We start from the raw sequence: 27,643 nt of genomic DNA, 5'->3' as shown, positions 1-27,643 counted from the left end.
GGGATTTGTGTGGAGTTCTCTTCTGTTATATGTAGTATGAACATTTTACTGTTATGTAAATAAACTCCCATTTCTTTAGACGTAAATGATAGGACTAAGAAGTATTTCATTGTCCAATATGAAAGTAAATGTCTTGAGTTTAGACAGGAGGCTTCACTAATGTTCTTACAGTGTGGGAGCTTCTTCAGTTACCTTAGTTATGTGCTCAAATTTTAGAGGACGGTTATTTCAGTGTACTCCCACGGAGATATAATCTATAGAAAATGGAGAAATATTTGACTGAGAATTATAATTTGAATGAATTTAATGAGTTCTTTTTTAAATGAGATATGGCTTGAATAGGAAGAGGCTTCCACACACTTGTGTATCTAAAGATCCCTAGTTGGCAGTACTTTAGGAGATGGGGCCTAGGTAGACAAGAGTAGATCACTTGATGCAGTAGATCATTTATGAAGGTTGTACCTGGCCATCTGTTCCAGTCTGTCTCTCTGCTGTGTGTTTTGATTTATTACTGAGGTCTACACACACATCTGCCACTTGCATGAGACTAAGCAACCATAAATGAACTCTTTGAAACTGTGAACCTTTGAAATAAATCTGTTTTTCCTTTAGGTTTTTCTATCCAGTATTTTGTCACAGAAATGAGAAAAATAATCAGTACGTAATTTCATACCAGAAGTGATTCTAGAGAAACAGAATTTCCAGGATGAATTTCCTTAATTGTGTTTTTTTGCTAAGTTGATTAATTTTAACGTTGGTAAAGACTCTATTCCTGATAGTACTGATAATCTGTGCTATTAACTGTTTAAAGAGCTATGCAAAGTAAATGCGTTGATACTCCTACCTTAGCAATTGTGAGAGTTAGAGAATTTAATGACTGCTTGAGTACCTCTGGAAAATTAAAAGAGATGTAGTAATGTTCACTTGTTCCTTGCATTTTAGGACCAAGTAACAAAGAAAAAGAATGAAGTCATATTAAGTTCTCAGTTTCAGGTGTATATAAGCAATCTCTCAGGACTGGAGAAATGGGTCAGTGAGTAAAGGCACTTGTTACCAAGCCTCACAGCCTAAGTTTCATCCCCAATATCCACATGGTGGAAGGAGAGCACTGAGTCTCCAGAAGTTGTCCTTGGACCTCTATACACAAACTGTTACACACATACAGTAGTTCCAGCATCCACACACCGAAATATTTTTAGTAACAAAGCTTAGGGAAACTTGAATTCTAGAATAGATTTTCTATGTAAAAACCTATCCTCTATGTTGGGAAGATCCAGAGATTTGTCTACCAATACTTTCAGAAACATGGTTGTTCATGAGGGGAGCATCAGCATCCATGAAGAGCTCCGTCACGTCTCCATATGCCACCACAGTACAGTGTGTGATGCTGTCGCTTGACTGGGAACTTAATTCCAGTGAGACCTTAGAGTGGAAGGGTCAGGATCCTGCAGGCAGCTTCTGACAGGGCAATGCTCAGAGCTGTGAGGATGAAGCTTAAGCTCCAGTGAATGACCTGGATTCATGGAGATGCCAGTGCATGAAATGTCTCTTCAGGAAAGCTGCAGGCAGTGTGCAGAGCCAGCAAGAGAGAATCCATGTAGTTCCGGCCAGTAAGACCATAAGGGCGGGGCTGGGAGAAGATGAGACCATCCTGTGAGGCAGATGCTGGACAGAGAACTGTGGGTTCCAGTGTTGGCCTCATTGACCTTTTCCTTCCCTTCTTTATCCCTGTTCTTCCCTAACAGGGTAAATACTCCGCTATTTACCTTAGAAGTGTGTAACTTTTTTTTTTATTTTATAGCTCACAGCTAAGAGTTTGCCTTTAGTCTCAGAATGTGCTATGGACTTGGACTTCTGATACTGTTGTAATATTTGGACTGTTAGACTGTGGAGGATGTGGCATAGCGTTATGGTTTGACGATGAAATGTCCACACACACTCTTGTAAATGCTTCTTTGTTTCTCAGTTGGTAGTGCTGTTTGGGGAGTTTCCTCCTCCTACCATGGGTTCCAGGATAAGCTCAAGTTGTCATGCTTGTGCCTGACACTTTACCTGCCCAACCGTCTCTCCAGGCCTGCTTTTCAGTTCTACTTCATTGAGCATCACCATCCTTGGTTTTATATAACATATGTTTAGGTGATAGCGCTTCTCCTGTATAGTATAAAACCATCCAGCAGAGTGCTGCTTTTCCTCTTGTTAGAAGAGTTGTGCTCCTATTGTCTGACATTTAGTTTTGCATGTTTTATAAATTCACGCTCTATTATTATTGTGACAGTAAAAAAAAATATGTATTTATCCACACTTTTTATTATTTCTAATGTTCTCTCTGCTTTTTGGTAAATTCAGATTCTTATCTCTTACTGCCTGATTAAGTGACATTTCTTTCAGCAACTAATTTTTTAGGTTTTATATACTTGATGAAGTCTTTATTTTACTTTTTTTATTTTGAGAAATACTTTTGACAGGTTGTGGAATTTCAGGTCACTGTGTTTTGATGCCTTTTTTTTTTTTTGACTTTCTATATTTTTAAAAATACTGTGATTCTGATTCCCTGGGAGGAAGCAGCTGGCGGATACTCTTACCTTTCCCCTTTCACAATGCCCCATTGCCTCTAGCCACTTTGAAGATCTGATCTTCTTTCCTAGGTTTGTAATATACTGTGGTGCGCTTAGTTTTCTTTGTATTTTTTGTTTGGAAATAGTTTACATTGCAATATGCGAGTTTAGTATTTCTGGGGGAAAAATTGACTACTAGTCATTCATACCTTCTTTGTTCCCTCCTTTTCATATTCTGTTTTAGGACTTCCAATTTCATATATATTGGGCTAAAGAAGCACCATAACTGTCTCAGGCTGTATCTGTTTTCATGTTAGGAAGTGCTGGTGCTGAACTTCAGGTCGTTAGTTCCATGCAGACTATTTTTATCTTTGATTTATATTTCAATCCTCCCAAGGTTTTTTTGGTTATGTTTCCCTCTTCCTTCTTGAATATGTGGATCCTATTTATAATTGATGGAATGTCTGTGTTATTCCTGAAGGTGCATCTGTTGGTTATGTTTAGTTCATTAGGGGCTGTATTTCCCTACTTCTTGTATACTGGTAACTTTTTTATGGATGTCAAACCTTGTGGATTTTATGTTTTTGAATGCTGGATAATTTTAGATTCCTAAAATATTCTTTAGCTTTATTTAGGAACACAGTTAAATTATTTAAAAACAGTATGTTCCTTTACTGGCTTGCTTTCTAGCTTAAGACCAAAAGGAATCTTCAGTTAGTTTGGAGCAAAATTTCCTTCACTATTTATGCAATATTCTTAATACTGTATCTAATGCCCTTTATATTGTGAGATATTTTTGTTCTTAACTAAAGCAAAACACAAAGTTTTGTGGGCTCTATTTTAATAGTAGTGATTGCTCTCTTGTCCTTTAAGTTAATTTTTCCAGCTTTAGATTTTTCTGTGTTCACCAATCTATACTAAATTTAAGTTGGAGACCCTTCTGTTGATTTCTAGTCCTCTACTTTAAAATCCTAACTTTTTCTTATCTCATTAAATTGTTTTTTAATATTTATTTATGCATGTATTTCCTTGTGCACTCACATGCATGTGTGTGGAGGGTCAGAGAAACTGTTGGAGATAGTTTCTCTCCTACCTTGTTGGTCTCAGGGATTGAACTCAGGTCATTAGGCTTGGTGACAGGTGCCTTTACCTGCTGAGCCATCCTCTGGCCAAACTAGCCTCTTCACTACAGCTCATCAGTTTAGGGAGACCACCAGATTTCAGTTGCATATCCCTCCCTCTGCTGTAACCTAGAAATCCTTCAGGTTACATCTAAATTAAGGCCATGAATGTGATGGTACTCTCATTTAATTGAAGACCCCATCTCAGAGAGAGAGAGGGGGGGGGGGAGAGCACAAGACAATGAGACTCACTTTGTTTTCTATCAGAGATTGCCATCTTAAGTTATTTGGTATTTAATGTTTGAAATGCTGTTTTGTTTATATTTTATCAGTTTTCAGTTATTTAAAACAGGAGACTAAATCTGATTCCTATTATTTTACATTGGCCGAAGGTAGACGTCTCAGGTAACCAAGGCTGGCCATAAACTTAGGTAGCTGAGTATGACCTTGAGTTCCTGACCCACCCCCCACCCCCCACCCCCAGCCTCTGCCTCTCAGGCGCTGGAAGAGGCATGCAACACTTACCCCAGTTACACAGTGCTGGGGATTGAACCCAGGGCATTGTGCATGCTAGGCAATCATTGTTCCAAGTCACATTCCTATGCTTTTCCTATCTTGATGAACTTTTGAACTACTACTGATTCTTTAGAAGTTAACCTAAATGAACCTCATTTTGAAATCACTCCATTCCTAACCTAAATACAAATAATCTTCTGTATTACTGATTTCCCATAGTTTCTGGTACTTCTGTGTATTACCTTTTACAGTGGTTTGATTATCTATCTCACAGGGCATGTCATAGACGTTTTGCTGAGTATTTTACATTTTTTATCTTTTGACTGTGACCCTTAGTAGTACCTTTATGAAGTTCATTCTGTTATTTTCTCTGTACAATGAATCTATCCAGTGCCTTTCTTTTTAAAGCATTAGATATTTTTGGTTTTTGGTGTATGAAGTGTTTTACCTGTGTGTGTGTGTGTGCACCACACACATGGCTGGCGCCTGTGCAGGTCAGAAGAGGGCATCAGAACCCCCTGGAATTGGAGTTGCGGATGTTGTGAATCACCGCATGGGGTACCCAGGACCAAATCTAGGTCATCTGTTTGAGTAACAAGTGCTCTTAACCATTGAGGATTTCTCCAGCTTCCTGGAATATTGTTTCTAATAAATAACACAGACATATAATAAGGAACATTGAAGTACATCCAGAAGAAAACGTTTAGACTATTAAGAGGGACTGGAAATTACTTTGTTTTAAAAATTACAGAATTGGAGATGTTAGGGAGAAAATACTAAATACAATCTGCAGATCTTCAGAGAGGGGTTAGATGGCTTCAAGGAAGTAAAATATGAGAACACAGTGTTCCTTTAGCAAAGACTGAAATTTTAGTAGTTAGGATTTTCTCAAAGTAAACTGCCTTGGTGATTTCTATTTTCCGGTCATATTCACTACCATGTGGCATGCCCACTTAATAGTGTCACCAGTATAATATAGATCAGAAAAAATGAAAATCATTGACCATTTATATTAATCAAGATGAATACATCTCATAAATGTGGCTAGTGAGATTGCTCAGGGGTTAAAAGCACATACTGCTCGTACAGAAAAGTGGAGCTCAGTTCCCAGGACCTATATCAGGCAGCTCAGGAACATCCTGTAACTCCAGTTCCAGAGTATCTGCTACTGTCCCCTGTGGGCACCCTTACACACAGGCCCCACCTGTACATATAAAAAATGATGTTAACTTCATAGAGGGAAATCTCAAGGGGTTCCAACCCTAACAAAACTATAGGCAACTAAGGAATGCCAAGAGTGGGAGAAAACAATCTTACCAGAAGAGAGTCCCCCGGTGGTTATCTAATACCAAGTGGTCAGACCTGAAACTATATACGTATGAGCAACATTATACAGACTGAGCAGATTGTGTTTGTATACTTTGGAATATATATTCATATGTATGTGTGTGTGAACAACAGTTAAAAAGATTCCAGAGTTTGTGAGAGAGCAACATATGGGGAGAGACTGGGCTAAAAGGAAGAGATTGGAAGGGAAAAATGATGTAATAACATTTTAATTAAAAAAAAAAAATTAAAGTGGAAAAACCATAGTCTCAGAGGAGACTCTCCTATGTAGTTTTCATTCAAAGACACAAAACAAGACACACATTTAAAATGGTGTAATTTACATGAAGTTGAAAACAGGCCAAACACACACTAACAGATATTCAGTAAGGAGTAAATGAATAGTTTTTACTTCTAAAACGAAAGTCGTAAATACTGATTGAAAAATATAAAGTTTTAAGCCGTAGGCTGGGAATATAGCTCAGTTAGTGAATTGCTTGCCTTCTCTGAGGCCAGTCCCCAGCACTGACCTCACGTAAGTAAACTTACCTATGTGCCAAAAGTTCTGGTTTTATTGTGTTTTTTAGAGAACAAAGAAGGAAATGGTAAAGTGACAGTTTTCATCTAACTAGACAACAGTTCCAGGCTTTTGAGATATTAAAATATGCAAATTATTTTTAATATACATTAAGTGTGTCAGTATTATAATTTGAGAACTAAATATTTATAACCAAAGAGTTACTAAAACTATTTATTGCTTACACCAAACTTTTTTTTTTGTTTGTTTGTTTTTTTTTTGTTTTTTCGAGACAGGGTTTCTCTGTGTAGCTTTGCGCCTTTCCTGGAGCTCACTTGGTAGCCCAGGCTGGCCTTGAACTCACAGAGATCCTCCTGGCTCTGCCTCCCAAGTGCTGGGATTAAAGGCGTGCGCCACCACGCCCGGCTGCCAAACTTTTTTATATCGAATTCTCATAAGGATTTTTTGGAATTTGTATTATCTACGAGGGCTGGTATATTATTGTTTCCTATTAATGCAGATAACCTGTTGCTACTGACTTGTCAATAGAGCAGACCTTTTTTTGATTTCCAGAACATATTTTTTTTAAAACCTTGACCTGATCCTCCCTGTTCTTAGGATGCATAACTTAACAAGATCCAAAGTGTACTTTACCAGGTCTTCAATACAAAGTAATACTCAAGAATTGCCTGACCAGTTCTCTCTCGCTCTTTTTAACATATTTTAAGTTAGTTCTTATTACTGTGAATAAGTAGATCATTATAACCTTAGGGATGTATAGTATAAATCTTAATTCTCAAACATCTATCATCCTTAAGTTTCATCCTCCACAAGCCTTGTATAACTTACTTAGTCCTTTTGTGACTTTAAGCTTTTTTTTCTTAATGGATTTTTTTCATTAATTACGTACCAGCCACAGGTTCCCCTCCCTCCTCTCCTCCCGTTCCCTCCCCCCACCTCCCTCATACCCCTCCCCAATCCACTCCTCTGGCTCTATTCAGAAAGGGGCGGGCCTCCCATGGGAGTCAACAAAGCATAGCACAGCAAGTTGAGGCAGGACCAAGCTCCTAAGAGTGCTGAATTTTTCCCTCCAAAGTCCTGTTTGTAGTCAATTTTAAAACAAAGATAGCAGGATCAGATGCCTATAGTGATGCCGAAATGATGAAATGAGTGGACCAGGAGGGAATGGAACAGTGGCAAGTCTACCTCACATAATTCCATAAGGAGGACAGTTCCTATTCAGCTCTGCCTTGTTGGAATGTGGATTGTAGTGCCAGACTACATTCATTTTTAAAGTGTCCTATATAGTTAGGAATTCAGTTGCTTAACTTTAAATGCTGTACAAATCGTCTAAAACAACTCTAGACAGAATTGAGTGTCGCGGCTGTTAGTTTGCAAAACTTTAAGCATATATTGATGAAATAATTTCTTTATTTTCACTGTGTTTTACATACAGTCGACAGAGGTATGTTCTTGGTGACACAGCAATGCAGAAGATGGCCAAGTCCCATGTCTTCTTAAGTGGTGTGGGTGGTCTTGGAGTAGAAATTGGTAAGCAATATTTTTTTTCCTATAATTTCAGTGATACTTTTGAGTTGCATAAGATAAAGAATATAACTCTTACTTTCTTTAGAAGAAGGTAGAGTCAAAGTGTTGATCAGATTTTTTTGACAAAATATTTTGTAGCACAAAATACTTTGTCTTCCACAGAAAAACCAAAATGCCCCTTTATGTGGTAATCTTAATAGCTTAATAACTATTAATCAAATTATCATTCGTTTTGTTTTGTCTAGACAGGGTCTTACTATGTAACCCTGGCTGTCTGGAACTCACTATGTAGAACACACTGGCTTTGAATTCACAAAGATCTATCTGTCTTTGCCTCCTTAATGCTGGGGTTAAAGGCATGTGCCACCATACCTGGCTAAACGATCATTTGTAATTCATTATGGTTGCATAGTATATTCATAAAAACACTGAGAAATGAATAGATATCTTTAAATGATATGATTATGTAAAATTTATCAATTCATTTTTTTTCCATCTGGATTTTCTAACTTTAAGTAAAAAATAAAAAGGTATAGTTATTCAGAACTGTGATGAAGTTCCATGAAGTTGTATTTTGTATGAATTTGCAATGCTAAGGTATTCCTTTTCTCTTTCCTTTATAGCAAAGAATCTTGTTCTCGCAGGGATTAAGGTGAGTAACTGCAGTATGAAAAGTGCTTTGTTCTGAACTATTTCGTTTTTACTGATGTGTAGTGATAAGTACTTTGTCTTATTGTTTCTTCTTTTTACATAACAGAATCACTAATGCTATGTAGTTCTTTTTTAAATTTATTGAAAGTCTAAACATAAAAAGAGTCACTTAACACATTCTTAATTACCTATCACACAGCTTCACTTACCAACTCAATGTCCATGTATGTTTCATATATTTGCTTCCCATTACCTACTGGCTGCAGCTGTTAAATTCTTTAAATAAAACTTAAGTTATTTTATTGTTCTTAAATATTTTAGTATATATCTTTAATATAACCACAACTTAGTACCATTTTAACACCTTAAAAATCTAATAATTTCTTAAGATTGTTGTATTAGTTTTTTATTTCTATAAAATCATTTATCCCAAAATTTCACAGCATCAAGCATTATGCCCTGTTTGCATGGGCAAAGCTTTAGCTTGTTCTTCTGTTAGGGTCTCTCACAAGGCTGCCAACGGTATTCATAGGAGCTACATGGCCATCTTAGGGGGCTTTGTTAAAGAATTTGTTTGCAGAGCTCACATTGGTTGTTGCTTTCTTTGTGGGTTGTAGGACTGCGGACCTTAGTTCCTTACTGGCTGTAGACCAGAGGTCACTCTCCATTTCTAGCCATGTGCCTCTCTCCACAGTGCTGCTGACCACATACCAGCTGGCTTCCTGAGGCACTAAACAAGAGAGGGACTATACTCAACAAGACAGAGGATGTTCTTCAGCACCTTAGTTCAGAATAAGTCTAGCTCATACTCAAGAGAAGGGATTACCCAAAAGCCTAGATATCAAGAAGTCTGAATTGTTGGTGTCACCCTGAAAGCTGCTGACATAAACAAAATGCCCAGTTGAGAGTTCAGCTTTGTTTTCTTGAGAAATCTTTTTAAAGTTTATTCTCTTTTGCTCTAATCAGGAACCAAGAGAATCTGTGCACTGCGACTTTCTTTCTTTTAATTTGTAGGTTTTCCTTCCCTGATTTGATTGTTTTTCACCTTAATAAAATTCATTTCTTGAAGAAAGTAGTCGTTTTGTGGCGCATACAGTGGCACACGTCTAATTACAGCCCTTCAGAGGCTGAAGACCAAGCCTAGTCCTGGTCTCCATAGTGAGTTCCAGGCCAGCCAGGGCTCCATAGTGAGACCTGTCTCCTACGAAGTAGAAGGGATGAAAAAATATTTGTTGTATATTCTTGTGTCCTGTGTTTTCCCACAAACTGGTAGTCATATCCAGATTCAAACTGAGATTTGATTCCTTTGACGAGACTTTTTTGTAGGAAATACTGTGCTCTGCCAGGAGGTGATAGTATTCTAATCTCTTTATTATTTTATCTATTAATCTTCATTGTCTATATTCATTGCTTCATTAAGAGTTAACAGTTGTCATTCCTTCCTCATTTATTAGCTATAATAATATTTAGAAATAATTTTCTCTTCATTGATGACTTAATTTCTCTAAAGTATAGACTGCACGTACAAAGGCAGGATGAAGCGTATACTGGATTTTCCCCCATGTGCCACCTTCTGAAAGTCATGCTGACCATCCCTCAGCCATGCCTAATGAACTTACTTAAACCATGACAAACTTGTATATTTAAATGTACCGCGGGAATGTTTTTATTCATTGTACTTTCTGTTTTTATTAGCACTAATTGGTTCATCTTTCATTAGTGGGGTGAATTCTTTGACATAGCCCCCATAGTCTTTGTCACTTAAGTCTGGTTGAGGGATGGAGATAAAACATTAATCCTCAGGAAGTACTGACGCGTATTCAAGTTTAATATTATGAGTTACTATGAAACTTTCTGATTTACTTAGGAATGATGGATTGCTTCTTTCACTTTCTGTTGTTGTATTTTCTCTTAGGTAAGATTCATGGTTTTTAATGACAGTCCACTTACTTGTCCTGTATTGTATTTAACTTGTACGACAGTTTCAGAATAACAATTTCAATATTACTAACGAATTATTGAAAATTAGTATCTTTTATCCTTTTCTAAAACCCCTTGATTTTGTCTGATAGCTTTTAAAAAGAAAATCATATTCAATAACTCCTCCAAGTAACCATGCAAACAACTCAGAAATAGTTTAGTTTATTTCTGTTTGAATTTTTAGGTACCACTTTTTAAATTCAATATTCCTACTATAGGGTATTTATTTAATTCAAAATTAAGCATAAAGTAAGGTATTTTCAGGTTAGTCTGGTTTCTGTCTACTCTGTTTTCCCTTAGATATTCACTTTTAAACTTGATTTACTCATCATTTGTATTTAAATAAAAGCAAATACATGCATACATAGACATCCTATTCAAGTCTATACGTCTGTCTTACCCTGTGTCTTAAAGTTTCTTTTTATTACCTACAGCATCTCCCTAAGATTACTCCATAGTGATAAATGTTTTTGATTCTATTTTCTTATAGTTACTAGAAGATACATTGTGTGGATATATTATATTATTCCGATTTTCCCATATTCATGTACATTTTGTTTCTAGTGTTTTTAATAGTAATACATTTAATAATCTTGGCTATAAGTGCTTTTGAAAATCTTTTCAAGGATGTCTTTGGGACAGATTCCTAAAAATAGGATTTCTCTGTTAAAGGGGAAATAAATGTCCGTCTTGACAGGTTATACTAAAATCCTTTCCATTGAGGTTGAGGCACCAATAGTGCCATCATAATGCATGAGAGTGATTGATTCCCATCATCCTCTGATAGAACATGCTGTCAGCTTGTTGAACTTGACCAGTCTAATGAATGAGGAAGGTGCTATATAATTCAGCATTTCATATTCAAGAGCAATAAAATATGTATATTCCAGCATGTTCCTTGTAAATTAATCTTTTTCTACGAGGTGTGACATGATAAAATTTACATTTTTTCCTAGTTTACCCATTACCCTTATCATCTGAGGTATGGGATATTTTGAAGTGTTTTTATATAAATTTTTCTGAATGTTTCCTTTATTTTTTTAAATAACATGCCACTTTCATAAAATTTAAACCTTTTGACTATGTAGTTTCTACATCAGGTTGTTGGGTGTTGGGGTTTTTCAGGTGTTTATAGTCCTGTCTTCTGAATAAAGATGTAATTGTATATCCTTTTCAATTCTTACAACGCTTAAGTTCTTTTCATTACTCATGTATACATAGAATTTTCAATACATTGTAAGTAGCCTTAAAGGTAGTATGCTCCTAGTTCTATTTTGGACTTAACAGATATTTTCCTTTTTTTTTTTTTATTTTTTAAAGGCACTGACAATTCATGATACAAAAATATGTCAAGCATGGGATCTAGGGACCAATTTCTTTCTGTGTGAAGATGATGTTGTTAATGAGAGAAACAGGTAAAGATATTTTGATACAGTGTCGAGTTTTTTTTTTTTTTAAAGAATATTTAGAATGTTTTCTGTGTTGAGAATGCCAGTTTAGTCACAGCTGTTTACTTTGTCAAGGTGAATTTGCACTGCCCTAGATAAATAAATACTGGCATATATTTATTTCCTTTGTCAAGGTTTTAAAATGAATTTGACATCATTAAAGGAAGTTTTTTTTAATTACTTAACAAAGTAATGGGTTTATTGTGACCTTTTTATACATATCTACCATTATAGTTTCCTTTGCCCCCACTGACCTCCTTCACCTTCTCTTCTTTCATTTCGATTGTCCCTCCTCCTGCTTTCATGACATCTATATTCCGTGACCTTTTGCTGTTGCCTGCCTTGTCCATGCCTATATACTCTTTGTTCCCTCTGATAGTCCCTCTATTTTCACGTCTAAAGAAGTCTGGTATTGCTGTCATTAGGAGACTTAAGCTTGGAGATTAGAAGTCAGAGGATATATGTAAAGAGTGGTAGGCCTGCTACAGAATGTGAGAATATGTCTTAAGATTGGGGAGCTGTTTAGAAAAATGAATAAATCTCTGTTTATCTACATTCTATTTAGTTTTCTTAATATTTCATGTGCTGGGTCCTTCTCATGTTGATCAAGTATCTAATATTAAGACTGAGTAGAATAAATGAGAGATTAGTAAATATATTTATTTTCCAGGGCTGAAGCTGTACTTCATCATATTGCAGAACTAAATCCATATGTTCATGTCTCATCATCCTCTGTCCCTTTTGATGAAACTACAGAACTCTCCTTCTTAAAAAAATACCAGGTTAGTATTTTGTATTAAGTGTTATTGATAGATTCCAAGGAAGTTATATGATAAAACTAGTACAACCTAATATATTGATGAGCAGAATGAAAAAAAGTTAAGTTAAAACAATATTTATTAAATGATCCTTTTAAGAAAGAGCCCTAATAACTCCTGAATGTAAGCTGGGTATTTGATAGTAACGTGCAGTTGAAATTCAGTGGTTTTTAACAATAAGCAAAAGAATTGAGTTCAGATCCCCAATACCCACGCTGACCCCCATTGCTTGCTGGCCATCCAACCTAGCTAATAGATGAGCTCCTGGTTCAGGGAGAAACTGTCTCCGAAAAACGCAATGAAAAGTGATAGAGGAAGATACTAGATGTCACCTCTGACTTATGCAAACACATTTAAGACCGCTTACATGTTCATACGCTGCACATACGAAAAGAGACATTAATGTCAAAAAGTTTTGGCACCTGATGAACACAACAAGTCCTTAGATTAAAGATGGGCTGGAGCCTGAACTAGATTTTATGTAATTTACACCCTGTTATATTAGCCTGTAATGTTTCATAAATACTGACAGAAAACACTAGGGTATAAGCCATCAAAATGATCAATCAGAAACATAGATTTTAACATGCATAGGAACCCAAGAAATACGAAAAAAAGTAATTCAACTAGCTTTACTATACTCGGGAAGACTATCCTTCTAAGATGAAAAAATCATTTCAAGATTTAAAACAAAACAAAACGTGAAGGAATTATTAGTACCAGACCAGACTTCCAAAAGATGCTCAAGGGAGTTCCCATCCATAAGCAGAAGAATCATGGCGAGCATTGTGAATACACATGAAAGTATATGGAAGATGAATCCTGTTTGTAAAAGAAGACACAGAAAAGAAGAATGAAAAGAGCCAAGCCACAATGGTGAACAAGTCACATCTAAAGATAGCCTCACTCAGTAGCCAGTAAACCGTTAGTGAACAAAAACCTTACCTGACCAAGAGGGAATGGGATGGCATTTTTTATTCCCACGAAGAAAGGCAAACTTAAATGGGTGATATTTAAAACAAATAAGAAAACATTGTATTAATTTTAAGTGTAAGTGGACTGTATTCCCGTTAGATGACACAGATTGACTGAATCGAAAACAAGATTGGACAGCATACCGGTGGTCTATCAGAAACTGACTTCGGTAGTAAACACAGAAGACACTGAAAGGGGAAAGATGGGGAAGGGTGCAGGCCTGGGAAGACAGCCTAAGTAGGAGTGCTTTCTCCACAAGCATGAGGAGCTGAGTTCATAGCCCTAGCACTCCCGTAAAAAGCAGGGTGTGGCTTTGCCAGCATTGGAGTGGGAGTAAGACAGGGATTCTGAGAGCTGTCCTACTGTGAGCCATCCTAGCTGACCCAGTGAGCTCTGCCTGTGAGAGACCATGACTCGGCAACATGGCAGTGCTCTTACAATAGAGAACGACACCCCGGGGTCATCCTCCGGCTTTCAGACACACACACACACACACACACACACACACACACACACACACACACACACACACACAGTGAGCAGGAGTAGGTATTCTTGCACAGAGTAACTGTAGGATGGAAATAGTCGTTTAATTCAGGATCAGTTCAGTACTATCTAACCAGTAGGGTCCAGTGCAGGGTTAGAGGAGGACTTGAGCACTGCAGTTTCAATGGACAGATCATCAGATACAGAGTCAGCCAACAGCAAGCTGGTTGTGGGGACACAGACCGCCAGTCCTGTTTGAGAGACAAAGAAAGGAAGATTGCTGGAAGCTTACAGAAATGCTGGGTTAAGTAGTGAGTAAAAGGCCAGCCAGTTCTACATAGTAACGATGCCCTGTCTCAATTCCCCCCACAGAAAAATTCAGTGTTGATGTACTCTAGGTAATGTACTGAGCAGCAGATATACCGAGAACATTTTATCCAACAAGTATAGAATATACATCCTCAGCATAATGAAACAGTCCTTAAAGAACATTACATATTAGGACATAAGAACAAATCTTGAGACATTCACCAAAATTGCAGTAGTGGAGATTATCTTAGTTGCTAGATTGCTTCCTAAATATTCACAAAACTCTGAGTTTCATTGCCAGCATCAGATAAAATTACATGTAAGACATGTAAGATGGAGGCAGGAGAATCATAAGTTGAGTGTCATTTTTCGCACATGCCAAATTCAAGGCTACCCTAGACTTCATGAAACCTTGTCTGAAAGGAGAAAGAAATACTGTGTCTTCTTTGACCACTATGTTACAGAAAGGAAAAATAACAAAATAAACTTCAAAAATCTCACCCATCCCAATTAGAAAGCTATAATTTTTCTTTTTTTTTTTTTTAAAGAACAAAATGATGACCTGCTGCAAAAATCTACATAAAAAAGGAATTTTTATACCATATTAGCAGAAGTATAAGTTAAACAATTCTGGGAAGAATGGTCCTCAAAATTAATAATCTTGTGTCCTAAAATTGGCTCAGTAGTTAAGTGCACTCTTCCAGAGAACCTGGGTAATCAAGTCCCAGCACCTACATGGCTCTTCACAACCTTCTGTAACTCCAGCCCAGAGAATCATAGGCCCTCTTCTGGCCTCCACTTCCAGGCATACAAGTGGTACACAGACATGGAAGCAGGAAAAATAACCATACGCATAACCTTTAAATTAAAAAAATAATAATCTGTATGTTGTAGTTATCCCACTTCTGGGGTTTATAACCATCCTAAATGAAATCAGCTTACCAAGAGCTGCAAGGCCATGCTCATTGCAGCTCTGTTCAGCTTGAATATATGTAATCAAACATAAATGCCCTTCCTTCAGTGTATACTTAGATAAAATTTGATTTTTGAGTATGTGTTTGTATGTCTGTCTGTCTTCACACTTACACATATGTAGGTGTGGGGAAAGGTGTAAAAGAAAGGATGGATTTCATCAGTACATACATAGCAGGTGCATATTGATCTGTGACACAGCCTTCTAATATATGCAACTTATATGCTAATCTAAACGACAAAGTTTTAGGGTGTGAGCATCATACTACATTACTTGTTACTACCACCAACTCTGCCCTTCCCCTCCCCGCCAGTACAGTGCAGAGTTCTCCGTAGACACCTGCTTTAAAGGGCAACATTGAGCTAGGGCACCTGTGTTCTGCAGGAAGTTGTAAGCGTTTTGAAGGAAATGTTACCTCTTGCCTGAAGTTTTTCAAAAGGAAAAATCTGAGGAAAGAGAATGGCTCCAAGCAGAGAGTGGTCAGGACCTTAATTCACGGCACTTAGTAAGAGTACAGAATGAGAGATCTTGGAGGAGTGTCTCACTATAGGATGCATACCGTGTTTTAAACCCACACCTGAAAATGTTGTAGGAAACTATTTCAACTCCTGTGTGTAAGGACTGACAAGAGGATAGAACTGAGAATCTATCTCTGATGTTTTGCAATCTTCTTTTAATGTTTGATAGGCAAATGGCTTTCTAAAAAATTAAGCATTGGAAATTATTTGCTATCTTAAATAACATTGCATAATATAACATATTAAATTATTAATATATTAGCAATAATACTAACACTAATGTAAAGCAAAAAAAGTTTATTTTGTGAATCTGTTGAATGCAGAAATTAGAGAGTTATGACTCATATCTTTTAAATTGCAGCTGGCCCTCTTTGAGCTTGTCTGAAAGTAATGTTTGGTGGCTGTGTTAGTGACTGCAGGACAGTGACAGGGACTCTCCAACCCTCTGGGGAGACTATATACTTTGTATGGTGCTAAGAGTTGCTTCCAATTGGGAGTCCTTTATAATAAACAAATTTACATAATATCAGCATATGTTCTCTATATGTTTTTATTTTGGTTTTCTATTTTGTACTTCTATAATTATTAATCCTAGAACAGAACACAATATAGGATAGTAACTTCTTGTGAGGATAACTAACTATAATTCTTTGGCAAAATTTGAATTGATGTGCTTCTAATTGAGAAGTTGTATTTTATAAAAGTAATTGTGTACTTTCTGATCTTTAATTTATTCTCAACAGTGTGTAGTATTGACTGAAGTGAAACTGACCTTACAAAAGAAGATCAATGACTTTTGCCATTCTCAGTGCCCTCCAATTAAGGTAATAGAGTTTAATAATGACATGCAGTTAACTAAAGGAAGAACATTTTCAATATTAAAGTTTAGAGTTTTCATTATTTTATAAAAAGCTTTATATGTGTACCGTCATAGTAAAAATTGTTTTTAAATAAACTTTATACTTTTAAAACTTTGTAAGTAGCCAAGCATGTTGGTGCAAGCCTTTAGCTCCAGCACTAAGGAGGCAGAAGCAAGCAGGGAGATACCTGTAAGTGCCAAGGTGAGCCTGGTCTACATATCAAGTTACAAGCTAGGTAGTGAGACCCTGTCTACAAAAATGCAACAAAGAAAAAACTTAAACACATACACACACCCCAAAATTAACAAAACCCAAATATGTAAATCTCAGGAAATTTTAAAAAAGTAGCTGTTCTAAAGCTGGTGAGGTCCATGTTGGATTTCACACTTTGACTGGAATGTGTCCAAGAACAAAATATCATGACAGAACTAGCACAATTACTTTTATTTTCTCTGTCATAAGTTTGTCCATTCAGTCCTACCTCATCCTCTAATATTTTATACTTTCATGGTCTCTTTTCTACATGTTACACTATCTCGCTGACACATTTATTTACATATGTGCATATATTGTTGCCTAGATTCCATATATGATGCAGAATGTGTGGAGTTTTCTTCTGAGAATGTGTGACCTTTCTTAATGTTATACATTTTAAGTCCATCCACTGTCACTCAAATTTTGTGACTACATTTTTTAGAGCAAAATAGATTTGTAACAGGTGCAGAAAGAGCTTGAAGTACAAAAAATAATTTCTTTACAGATTTTTGGGATGGAGACTGTGCTGTTATTATAAAAATTACTTTTCATAAAGCATTTGTAACTGTGAACCTCAAGAACCTCATGGTGTGGTTTGCACTGTGACCTTTTTCTGTAGACTACTCCCAACTAAATGCCCGCTCCTTGTTTCTACTAATGCTTTTGGTGAGTGTACACTCATTTCTTTTTCTGTAAAATAATAATTCATTCCTAGACCATTAAACCAAGATAACTGTTTCTTATGTATTGAACTTGAAATCTATGACCAAGCCAGAATTTTTGCTATTGAAACAACATACAGTCTGCAATGGTGATACATGGAGGGTATCATGTATCTAATTTTATTGTGTCAGGAACCCACTCACCAAATACGACATTTGTTTTTGTTTGTTTGTTTGTTTTGTTTTTTTGAGACAGGGTTTCTCTGTGTAGCTTTGGCACCTTTTCTGGAACTCACTCTGTAGATCAGGCTGGCCTCGAACTCACAGAGATCCGCCTGGCTCTGCCTTTTGAGTGTTGGGATTAAAAGTGTCTATTTCTTATCAATGACTCATGTTAATGTTACATTTCAGAGAATGTACTTAATTCTAAATAAAGTTATCATAAATGACGTAAGAGGTGGTTTTTCTTTTTCCAGTTCACATAAATTTATTTTTTTTCTTTTCAGTTTATTAGTGCAGATGTACATGGAATTTGGTCCAGGTTGTTTTGTGATTTTGGTGACGAATTTGAAGTTTCAGATACAACAGGAGAAGAACCAAAGGAAATTTTCATTTCAAACATAACACAAGTATGCTTATAGTAATTAATTTTAATAAAATTGTTAGAGTATAAGAATGTTGGTTTTTTAATATTTATAGACTTCTTTTTAAAAACTTGCAAATAATAATAGAATATACAACTTGGTTTTCAATGGAGTACTCTGATTTTTAGGCTAATCCAGGCATTGTTACATGCCTTGAAAATCATCCTCATAATCTTGAGACAGGACAATTCCTAACATTTCGAGAAATTAATGGAATGACAGGTTTAAATGGATCTATACAGCAGATAACTGGTAAGTTATGTGTGTTATTAGTTCCTTTTTAGTTATTCATATTTATAATCGTATACTTTTGTAGCTAGAGTTTTCCTGCCTGGCCCACAGTCAGGACAAATCTCTGTCACCCGCCAGTCCCACAGCTGCTCAGACCCAACCAAGTAAACACAGAGACTTATATTGCTTCAAACTGTATGACCGTGGCAGGCTTCTTGCTAACTGTTCTTACAGCTTAAATTAATCCATTTCCATAAATCTATACCCTGTTGTGGCTCATGGCTTACTGGCATCTTTTCATGCTGCTTGTCAGGGTGGCGGCTGGCTGGCAGTGGCTCCTTTTGCCTTCCTGTTCTTTTATTTCTCCTCTCTGTTAGTCCCGCCTATACTTCCTGCCTAGCCACTGGCCAATCAGTGTTTTATTTATTGACCAATCAGAGCAACTTGACATACAGACCATCCCCCAGCACAGCCAAGTGCAGACCATCTCAGACACCTGCACTCAGGCTCGTGGTCCTAATCATCCTCTATGCGGACCTGCTGGGTAAAGCCACGAGGAACCCAAGAACGGGCTCCCACAGGACATACAGAACATCCCACAGCATACTTTATTCAGTGTTAGAACACATTGCCTTCAACCTGATTCATACCTTTTAGCCTCGAATCACTGTATGAGGGAAGACATGCTAAACAGTGTTAATGTTAAAAGGAAGAAAGTAAAGAAATACACTGTGAGACAGTACAATTGAAATTAAATACTAACATATTTAAAGACAGTTATGAAAAGTGCTAGGTGAGCAAAGACTCCTGCTTGAATCTCCTGCTTTAGGAGTGTGTGAAGCCGTGTAGGTTCTGGAGGATGAGGTGGCAGTCAGGTGGCGATGGTTGTCAGAAACACGTTGTGTTCAGTGGCTTGAGTCAAAGCAGTTCTATGAGCAGGCAAGTTTGGGGTCTTTGTTTTTTTTCCCCCTTTGTCCCTTTTCTTTTTGTAGGACTTGCAGATTATTGCTCAAAGGAAAGGGTAGATGCTAAGGCTAGAGCTTGACTGTATTTCTCAGGTTCTCAGTTTACTCCTTTTATATATTCATGTACCAATACAATTTGTACTAGCATGATCTAGAGGTTTTTCATATTTCTTAGTATTTTATAGTAGGCACCTTGCACTTTCTTACTCTCTGGTTTTCCTCGATTATTTTTAAGTCCCAGAGCTCAGATTGGAAGAAATACTTGGTATGGCTCCTAACAGATCCCCAGCCCTATGAAAAAAGAAAAAAAGATCTGTTTTCGAATCTTACTCTTGTAATGGAGACTGCTGTCTTTGTGATAATCGTCTTGGCATTTTAGTACCTATGTTTAATGTTCATTTGTTTGTTGTCCCCCAGTGGTGTCGCCGTTTTCCTTCAGCATTGGTGACACCACAGAACTGGATCCATATTTACATGGAGGCATAGCTGTACAAGTTAAGACTCCGAAAACATTTTGCTTTGTAAGTATTTTTTCTTTTTCAAAAGTTTTTTTTTATTATAAAAAAGAATAAACCAAAAGAATAAAATGCTCACTTAATTCAGGGTAGCTTAAAAAATAAACTGTACTACTTTTTTTTTAGATTTATAACCAACTTGAAGAAAATATAATCAGCTTAAGAACAAATTTTATAAAAATAAAAATAGCATACAAAGGACTGTAGCTCACAACTTCCTTAGTAGGTGCAGTTCTCTGTACTGCAAAAAATAGGCAGATACATACAAGCTTATAACTAGAATAACTTGCGTATATGATTGAGGTGTGTGATTATATCTCAAAGGAGCTATACCCTCAATAGTGAAAGTTTATCATACTTATTATTTACTGCCTAAGAAAAAGATAAAATATTTTCAAGTTGTTATTCTTTATTACTCAACTGTTTGTTAATTCATGTTATTACAATTTTAACCTGTATATGTTTGAAATGTAGTCTAATTCCCATTGACAGTTCTTAGTGAAAGAAAAACATTAGCTGCTAACTAGAGATGCAAATTGGCAGGCTGCTTCTCAGTGACATGTGTAGCATGTCTTTAGTTGCTGGGCTTTTGACGGTGATTATGTTAAAGGCTTTAGGGAGTTTTTTTCATTTTCTTAAAGTTTTAACTTCTTTGGTTTTTTTGTTTGTTTTTCTTCAAGACTTAAATCAGAGTTAAGCCATTTAAAATAGGGGCAGCTAGTCAGATCTGCTTCTGTATACTTTCTCTTGCTCTATCCCTAATTTTTAATTAAATAATTTTGTGCATCAAATAATTTCATATGTGGTGATGTTTGGGGAATTGTTACTTTTCAAATTTTTCTTTTCTTTGCCTGTGTATTCTTACCTTACACTCACAAATATTTTAACTCGGATTATAACTTACCAGGCATAACTAATCTCAGTTGCTTAATGATATCAGAATACATGGAATTATAAAGTTATTTTTACCATTTCTTCCACAGTCACTATGTAGAGCATCTGGGTTTTGGTACATTAATAACATATTAGTGAACAGTTCGATTAACAACATATTAGTCCATCCACACTCATTTTCAGCCTTGGAGAAAGATCCCTTACTTTAACTGTGTTGATGTGTTTTGTGAAGTAATCACCCAGTGTGCTGTAAAAATGATACTGTTTTTTCCTCTTAGGAAACCCTGGAGAGGCAGATAAAACATCCAAAGTGCCTTATTGCAGATTTTAGCAAACCTGAGGTAAATATTTACTTTGCTGATTTAAAAGAGGTAGTAGAGCAGTGATGGGATTTGGTAAATTATTCAAACCTTGAAATGGATTAATCATTTCTTATAAAGGTTCTATTCATATGTCAGTATTTAAAGTCAACATTGAAGGATTTAAAAATACAAATTCCTATCACAAGAAAATGTTGAAATAAAATGAAGTTGTACTTCAGTGATTTGCCAGCTTTGATAATTAAAAAGCAATTTTTAGTAGTAGGTAGGGCATTAATACAAGATTTTCTTAACCATGCTGTTTTTAGGTATTTATTTATTTTGTGTGCAAGGGAGATGGGAGGCGGGCAGCCAGGGGATGCCATAGCACCTGATTAGAGGCTGAGCTCAGGTCGTCAGGTTTGGTGGTAGGCCGTTTCTCTGGTCACAGAGTTTTATATAGTACAAGAAGAAACAACCTTAAGCATGTGTTCCATTCTACTTTATGTCACTAGATTTGATTTTTTAACATTAAATATATAAGAAATGAACAGTTTCCAAATTCATAAACCCTAATAAAAAAAGATTAGCTGTTCTTGTATAAATGCTTTTGGGGATGGTTTTGTTTTTGTTTTTTTTAGACAGGGTCTCTACATAGCCATGGCCGCCCAGAAACTCACTGTGCTTACCAGGCTAAAGAGATCCGCTTTTGTTAAAGCGGGATTAAAGGTGTCTGTCACCACACCTGGCTGTACAAATGTTTTGTTACTATTGTTCAACTGATGCTTCATATGAATAACGCAGTAAACACTAGTCATTTGGAAATATTTCTTAAAATACTTTGTGGTCTTGAAGTCAAATCATTTAACTTTTCTAAGGCGTTCATCATACTATACTTTTTATTGTGAGAATGAAATTTAGTTGAAAAACATTTAGCCTAGTCCATAGCACTTGACAAATATTGTACAACTTTTTGTTTCATATAGGAACCTTTACAGATTCATGCAGCCATGCTTGCCTTGGACCATTTTCAGGAAAACTACAGTCGCAAGCCAAATATCAGGTAATTCTTTTTGCTTAAAATAACTGTTCTCTTTTTTTTTTTTTTTTTTTTTTTTAATGAAAACTATGTCTCAGAAATTATAGTTTAAAAATATAACTAAGCCTTGTAATTACATTACTAATAAATATGACAAACTGCGTAAACATGCTTTTTAGGGTGATTAATGTTGGAAGTAGAAAAATCAGTTTGTAAGAATGGAATCATACTGCATGGGAGTTTTTCATATTTGAAGACTTTAAAATCTATAGCTTTTAAAACCAAAACCTGCTTATTGTTGAATTGTTTATCTGTGATAATGTTTCTAGCTTATGTCAGAAATTACAAAAAATTTCTTGTCTTATATGTTTAAATCTAAATCTCATGTGCTGTCTTAGATGACCATGATTTTGAAGTAATATATTCAAAAGACAGTTTTTGAAGTTAACTTAAAACACATTGTACTATATACTAGCAGATTTTCCCATTCTTATTTATATTTATATGTATCTTATGATGAATATGACCTTGGTAGCAGTTCAAAAAATTGAAATTGTGATATTTTGTTTCAAATTGTAGATGTCAGCAAGATTCAGATGAACTGTTGAAATTAACAGTATGTATAAGTGAAACCTTGGAAGAGAAGGTAAATATTTAAAAAATTATGGTCAACAGAGTATTTGTTTATAACATAAATGTTCTATGTATTAATATTTCCCTAATTCAGATCTCCCCTATGCTGCTTACTGATTCTGTGGCATTACCATATTTTAACCAAAATTACAAAGTTCTTCTGTGCTTTTCTAAAAGTTTTACAAATCTGGTAGAACTCATCAGAACAACTGATCCTGGGTTTTGCTTTGTTGGGATACTCATTACTTCTACTTCAATCCATCTGCTCATTGTATATCCACTTAGTTGCTTTTGTATCCACTTGGTTCCGTTTTAATAGGTCATAGATGTCTAGAAATGTATTCATTTTTTTCTAGATTTCCTAATTTATCAGTGTATTTTCTATAAGTATTCCCTATTCCCCTGCATTTCAGTTTATCTGTGTAAAACCCATTTTCATCTCTAGTTTTAGTGATTTGGGTTTCCTCCCCGCTCCTTCCTTTTGGGTATTTTGGCAGTATGTCAACTTTTCATCCTTCCACAGAATCAACTCATAGTTTCATAATTTTGGTTTCTACTTTGTTAATTTCTGGTCTGCATTACTTCTAATACCACTTCATTTCCTTTGAGTTCAGTGATTGGGTTGTCTTGCTGGTCGTTTTTCTGTGAATACACTATCACTTGTGTGTCTGTTGGGAGATACATCCTTATCTGGCTTTGTATGGTGGTCTTTGGAAATCCTCTTGAATTCTTACTCCTCAGTGCTGTTCAAGAGAGTTGACCATAGTAATGGCAGTAACAGTTCAAGAGCAAACCAGATACCTAAAGTTTAAAAAAAAAAGGTCAATTATAAATATTCAACAGCCGGGCGGTGGTGGCGCACGCCTTTAATCCCAGCACTCGGGAGGCAGAGGCAGGTGGATCTTTGTGAGTTCGAGGCCAGCCTGGTCTACAGAGCGAGATCCAGGAAAGGCGCAAAGCTACACAGAGAAACCCTGTCTCGAAAAACCAAAAAAAAAAAAAAAATAAAATAAATAAATATTCGTTAACACCCCTAATAATAGGAGACAAGAAGTACACTAGGAATTAGGGTGAGTAAAGATGTGAAAGTATTAAAAATTACATAAGAAGAGATGATAGAGAAAGAAAGGAAGAAAGGACAGGAAAATAGGAGGTATTGGTAGAGCAGATAATGCTAAGAAAGAACAACAGAAAGGCTGGTTGGGGTTTCTTCCTTGCTGAAGAGTTAGCGGTGGGAATTACCTTCAGGCATAGATTAGACTGGCACAGGCTGTTGTCAGCTCAGTCCTGACCTGGCCTTCTCACAAAACCAAACGCTTCTCTGACTGGTGCTGGAGTGAGCTCCTGTCACTGAGTGCTCATACTGAGCACTGCATCCACGGCTGGAGCACAACACTCACGCTGTTTCTGTCAGCTGAGGCTGAGGACCTTCTGGTTGGATGCTCTCCGACAACAGAGCTGCTCTCCCACTGCAGACCCAGGCATGAGAAATGCCCAAGTAGTGGCTGTTTCTACAGAGGGTCTAGGGCTCTGAGATTTGGGTAGAAAGCAGTGAGACAAGCTTTCTGACTATAGTCAGAAAAGCAAAAGCGAATAGAGACTAGTATATAAAAAAGCTTCTTGAGGCAACATGAAAATTGGTGTTTTTATCATGAGATTATGGTATTTTTATTTAGGAAGGAAACTGAGTAGTTTTGGGGTTTTTGTTTCTTTGTTTGAAATCACGTTCTAATAAGATTGGTCATTGAAGTCACAGGTACTGTGAGCACTGTTAGCATCACTGTGGTCTGGGCTTTGTGTTGCAGCCTGAAGTGAATCCTGACACTGTGCGCTGGCTCTCGTGGACTGCCCAAGGCTGTTTGCCCCCACTTGCCGCCGCAGTCGGGGGCGTTGCCAGCCAGGAAGTGTTGAAAGCTGTGACAGGGAAGTTTTCTCCTTTGTGCCAGTGGGTGAGTTCAGTTTTTTCCTATCTCCTTACATTTTAAGTTGAGGGTTCCATCTATAATATGACTATGTTGTTAATTATAACATTGTGTAAATATATTAGAAAAGGCAAGTGATGTAATCCCATAATTGAAATTCAAGATCTTAATTCTTTAATGGGAACTAACAGGTGAATATATTTTGTCTTTTGGGTTATAACCCAGTTGTTCTCTCAGATGTATTTCTGTCACGTGAAATAACAATACTGAATTTCCTATGCTATAGTTTTTCTCCAGTACCATTCACTTAGCATTTTGGGGCTCCCTGGGCTCTTGAACTTTTTCTGTAGAAATTTTGCCATCACGAATCTTCAGGTTTCCTTCTTGATACCTCCTGAACATGGAGAATATAGGAATGATGTAAATTTAAGAGCCGTATACAATAAAAATGTTATAAGAACTAAAAACACTCGATCTGTTACCAGAAGGAAACTGATTGGCAAAAAGTCTATACACAGTCCTCCTGTCCTTTCTTTTTGAGTTTATTTTGAATATAACATTGCACCTACACAATACCATTTTTCTGCTAACTTATTTTAAATAGTTAACAAATTGATTATTGGAAATTAGTTGCAACTCTTAACATCATATGAAATATAAATTGTTATTAATGTAGTTATTTTACAGAGGTAAACATTTGGTTATGCGCAAATTCAAAACAAGTTACTTAAATGAAAATATGAGTAAGCCTGCATTCTTTTAATCGTTATTGAATTGAATTCTTTGTTCTAAAAATGTTGAAACTGTCTTCTTAGATCTTTTCTTCTATAGTTATGTTTGTGGTTAAAGATGACATAAGATATATCCAGTTGGAAAGTAAGTGCAGAGTAGGTGCTTTGTTCTCAAGCTAATTGTACTGCTTATTCACATGTAACTAGAATTGAATGGGACTTCCAGAGTTTTTCTGTAGTTAGGAAAACAGATTTTGAGGTAAATTTTCTCTGAAGATTAAAAAAAAAAAATTATCCTTAGTATGGACATGAATTACCTTGCAACAGTTCTTTCGGGTTTCACGGTTGTTTTAAGAATATATATTAGAAACATTTATTTTTCTATTCCCATGATTATTAAATAACCATAAGAAAAGTGGGGATTTTTTTTGTGTAATTTAAGTTTAATGCATTGTTACATTTTTATCTTCTCTCTAAGTTGTATCTTGAAGCAGCAGATACTGTTGAGTCCCTGGGCAGTCCTGGTCGCGAAGAGTTCCTCCCACGGTAATGCTGAAATCTGTCTTATTGTTTCTTAGTATCTCTGGAAGAATGAGAGATTGAGCACCTTTGTGTAAGCTGGTGTCTGTCTTAGATGTCTCTCCTGACGTTTTACTCTTGGCTTGTTTCTTCCCTGCCTACTGGTGAAATATTACAGTAGTACCATGTCTTGTTACCACATCGGACATAGTGATAGGGAATTTTAGATTGTATGCCATGAGAATGACTAATACATTCAAATGTCATTAGTGGAAAATAATAGTGGAAAAGATTGCTTGCTATATGTGATTTTTTTTTATGTATAAATCAACTTCCATTTGAGGCCATAAATCTTTTTCAGAACCAGTTAAAACTTTATAGAGATTTCATTATCCTAGAAAACCACATAACCTAGAGTTCTGCCTTCAGTTTAAATGAGTTAATAATTCCAAATACCTCCCATAGGTTCTGCTAAGAACTTTAAAAAATATTATCTTAGCAGTTGTTTTTCTTGAATGCAGTAGTCCATCTTTATCTGTAGTTTAACTTCCTGAGATTTTACTTACCTGCAAAATATCAAAAATTAGAAAATAGAAAAGTACAGAAGTAACTATTGATTAAATTTAAACTGCATATAGTTGGATGTGTGTGTGTGTGTGTGTGTGTGTGTGTGTGTGTGTGTGTGTGTGTGTGTGTATGGTCATTTTATCCAACCTTATAAATGATGACATTGCAGAGTTTCCTTTCAAGGCATGAAGCATCCTTCTGTCTGTCCATTAATCCTTTAGAAGTTATCTCTGTTAATATCAAAGTTTCTTATGTTCACAGTAAACTTGGTGGTTGTTTGAAGTAAACAGTGTGCTTCAAATGAGGTAGTAGTGATGCTGGCAGTGATAATATACCAAGGAGAAGAAAGAAAAATGCAGTCTTTATATAAAAAAAGTGAATGTTTTTATCTAAGGACACAAAACAGTTGTACGCCGAGGCTGTAAACATTTGGTAATTGCCGTGCGTGGTGGCAGTGCACATAGTGAGGCTGTAGACATTTGGTAATTGCCGTGCGTGGTGGCAGTGCACATAGTGAGGCTGTAGACATTTGGTAATCGTCGTGCATGGTGGCCAGTGCACATAGTGAGGCTGTAGACATTTGGTAATCGCTGTGCGTGGTGGCCGTGCACATAGTGAGGCTGTAGACATTTGGTAATCGCCGTGCGTGGTGGCCGTGCACATAGTAAAGTAGGAGGTGCAGGAAGGAGTTGAGGACTGACCTGGGCATTGTAAGCATGACCCTGCTCAACACAGCAAAAAATAGCCAAGTCGAAACCAAATAAAAATAAATTTTAGCTGGGCAGTGGTGGCACACACCTTTAATCCCAGCAATCGGGAGGCAGAGGCAGGTGGATCTCTGTGAGTTCGAGGCCAGCCTGGTCTACAGATTGAGTTCCAGGACAGCCAGGGCTACAAAGAGAAACCCTGTCTTCCAAAACCAAAAAATAATAAATTTCAAAAGGAAGAAATAATCTAATCATAAAATTGCAATGAAGAGGGAAGAAATTTGTTAATTTTCCTTTGGTATTCAGCCAACAGAAGTTATTACCACGGTGTGTGGTGTCATAAGTTTATACATGTATGTATAGTATAAAATTTAGTATACTTAGGGATCAGTATAATCCAGAGTTTAAGGCATCCACTGATGATCTTAGAATGGATCCCCTGAGTATTCTAAACTAAAA

At 36.4% G+C, this 27,643-nt stretch overlaps 1 protein-coding gene across 1 annotated transcript in view; it reads left to right on the top strand.

Moving 5' to 3' along the window:
- The window catches only part of Uba6 (ubiquitin like modifier activating enzyme 6), a 63,468-nt gene that overhangs the window by 2,043 nt on the left and 33,782 nt on the right, over window positions 1-27,643 (top strand). The window contains exons 3-15 of the mRNA XM_028892251.2: window positions 7,492-7,586; window positions 8,207-8,235; window positions 11,535-11,629; window positions 12,333-12,444; window positions 16,485-16,565; window positions 18,025-18,147; window positions 18,291-18,414; window positions 19,776-19,879; window positions 21,046-21,108; window positions 22,053-22,129; window positions 22,685-22,751; window positions 24,544-24,687; window positions 25,870-25,937. Coding sequence (XP_028748084.1) covers window positions 7,492-7,586; window positions 8,207-8,235; window positions 11,535-11,629; window positions 12,333-12,444; window positions 16,485-16,565; window positions 18,025-18,147; window positions 18,291-18,414; window positions 19,776-19,879; window positions 21,046-21,108; window positions 22,053-22,129; window positions 22,685-22,751; window positions 24,544-24,687; window positions 25,870-25,937 — 1,182 coding nt within the window. The remainder of the gene's footprint in view (window positions 1-7,491; window positions 7,587-8,206; window positions 8,236-11,534; window positions 11,630-12,332; window positions 12,445-16,484; window positions 16,566-18,024; window positions 18,148-18,290; window positions 18,415-19,775; window positions 19,880-21,045; window positions 21,109-22,052; window positions 22,130-22,684; window positions 22,752-24,543; window positions 24,688-25,869; window positions 25,938-27,643) is intronic.

The sequence above is a fragment of the Peromyscus leucopus genome, chromosome 10, assembly GCF_004664715.2.
Source record: "Peromyscus leucopus breed LL Stock chromosome 10, UCI_PerLeu_2.1, whole genome shotgun sequence".
Taxonomy (NCBI): Eukaryota; Metazoa; Chordata; class Mammalia; order Rodentia; family Cricetidae; genus Peromyscus; species Peromyscus leucopus.
Note: the sequence above shows the minus strand (reverse complement) of the source record. Positions and strands in the feature narration are given on the sequence as shown.